Below are 458 nucleotides of genomic sequence, written 5' to 3'. Positions count from 1 at the left end.
AAATACAGGTCAGTGACCCCCCCCAGTCCTATCTAAAATAAAATTAAAAATAGGAGTGAGGGGCTCCCCGTGTTCCCCAGGGATGCAAAGCTTCCCCCCAGGATTTGGGGGGCTCTGCTTGGGTCTGGGGGTGTTGGGGATTCTGTTGGGGGATCCCTCTTGGAATTGGGGTGCTCAGGGTCCCCTGTGGTCTCTGGGGTTCTCAGTGTTCCCCCCTGTTGAAATTGGGGTGCTCAGGGCCCCCTCAGTTTCCCATGGGATGTTCTTGGTCCCTGTGCCATGCCCAGACCCCCCCTCCCCACCTTGAAATGGGGGTGCTGGAGGGACCCCAGGCTTGCTGTGCTCAAAGTTGGGGTTCAAGCCCCCCCTAACCCCCCCCTTGTCCCCCCAGTTTCCTGATGGACGACAGCCTCTACCTCCTGAAGGCCAACTCCGACCTCTTCAAAGTGGACTAGAGC

General features: G+C 58.5%; 1 protein-coding gene across 1 annotated transcript in view; it reads left to right on the top strand.

Moving 5' to 3' along the window:
- PGAP3 (post-GPI attachment to proteins phospholipase 3) overlaps positions 1 to 455 on the top strand; it is a 5,777-nt gene extending 5,322 nt beyond the window's left edge. The window contains 1 exon segment of the mRNA XM_014311002.1: positions 392 to 455. Within this exon segment, the coding sequence (XP_014166477.1) occupies positions 392 to 455 (64 nt within the window).
- The last annotated feature ends 3 nt before the right edge of the window (positions 456 to 458 follow it).

The sequence above is a fragment of the Geospiza fortis genome, unplaced genomic scaffold, assembly GCF_000277835.1.
Source record: "Geospiza fortis unplaced genomic scaffold, GeoFor_1.0 scaffold992, whole genome shotgun sequence".
NCBI lineage: Eukaryota > Metazoa > Chordata > Aves > Passeriformes > Thraupidae > Geospiza > Geospiza fortis.
Note: the sequence above shows the minus strand (reverse complement) of the source record. Positions and strands in the feature narration are given on the sequence as shown.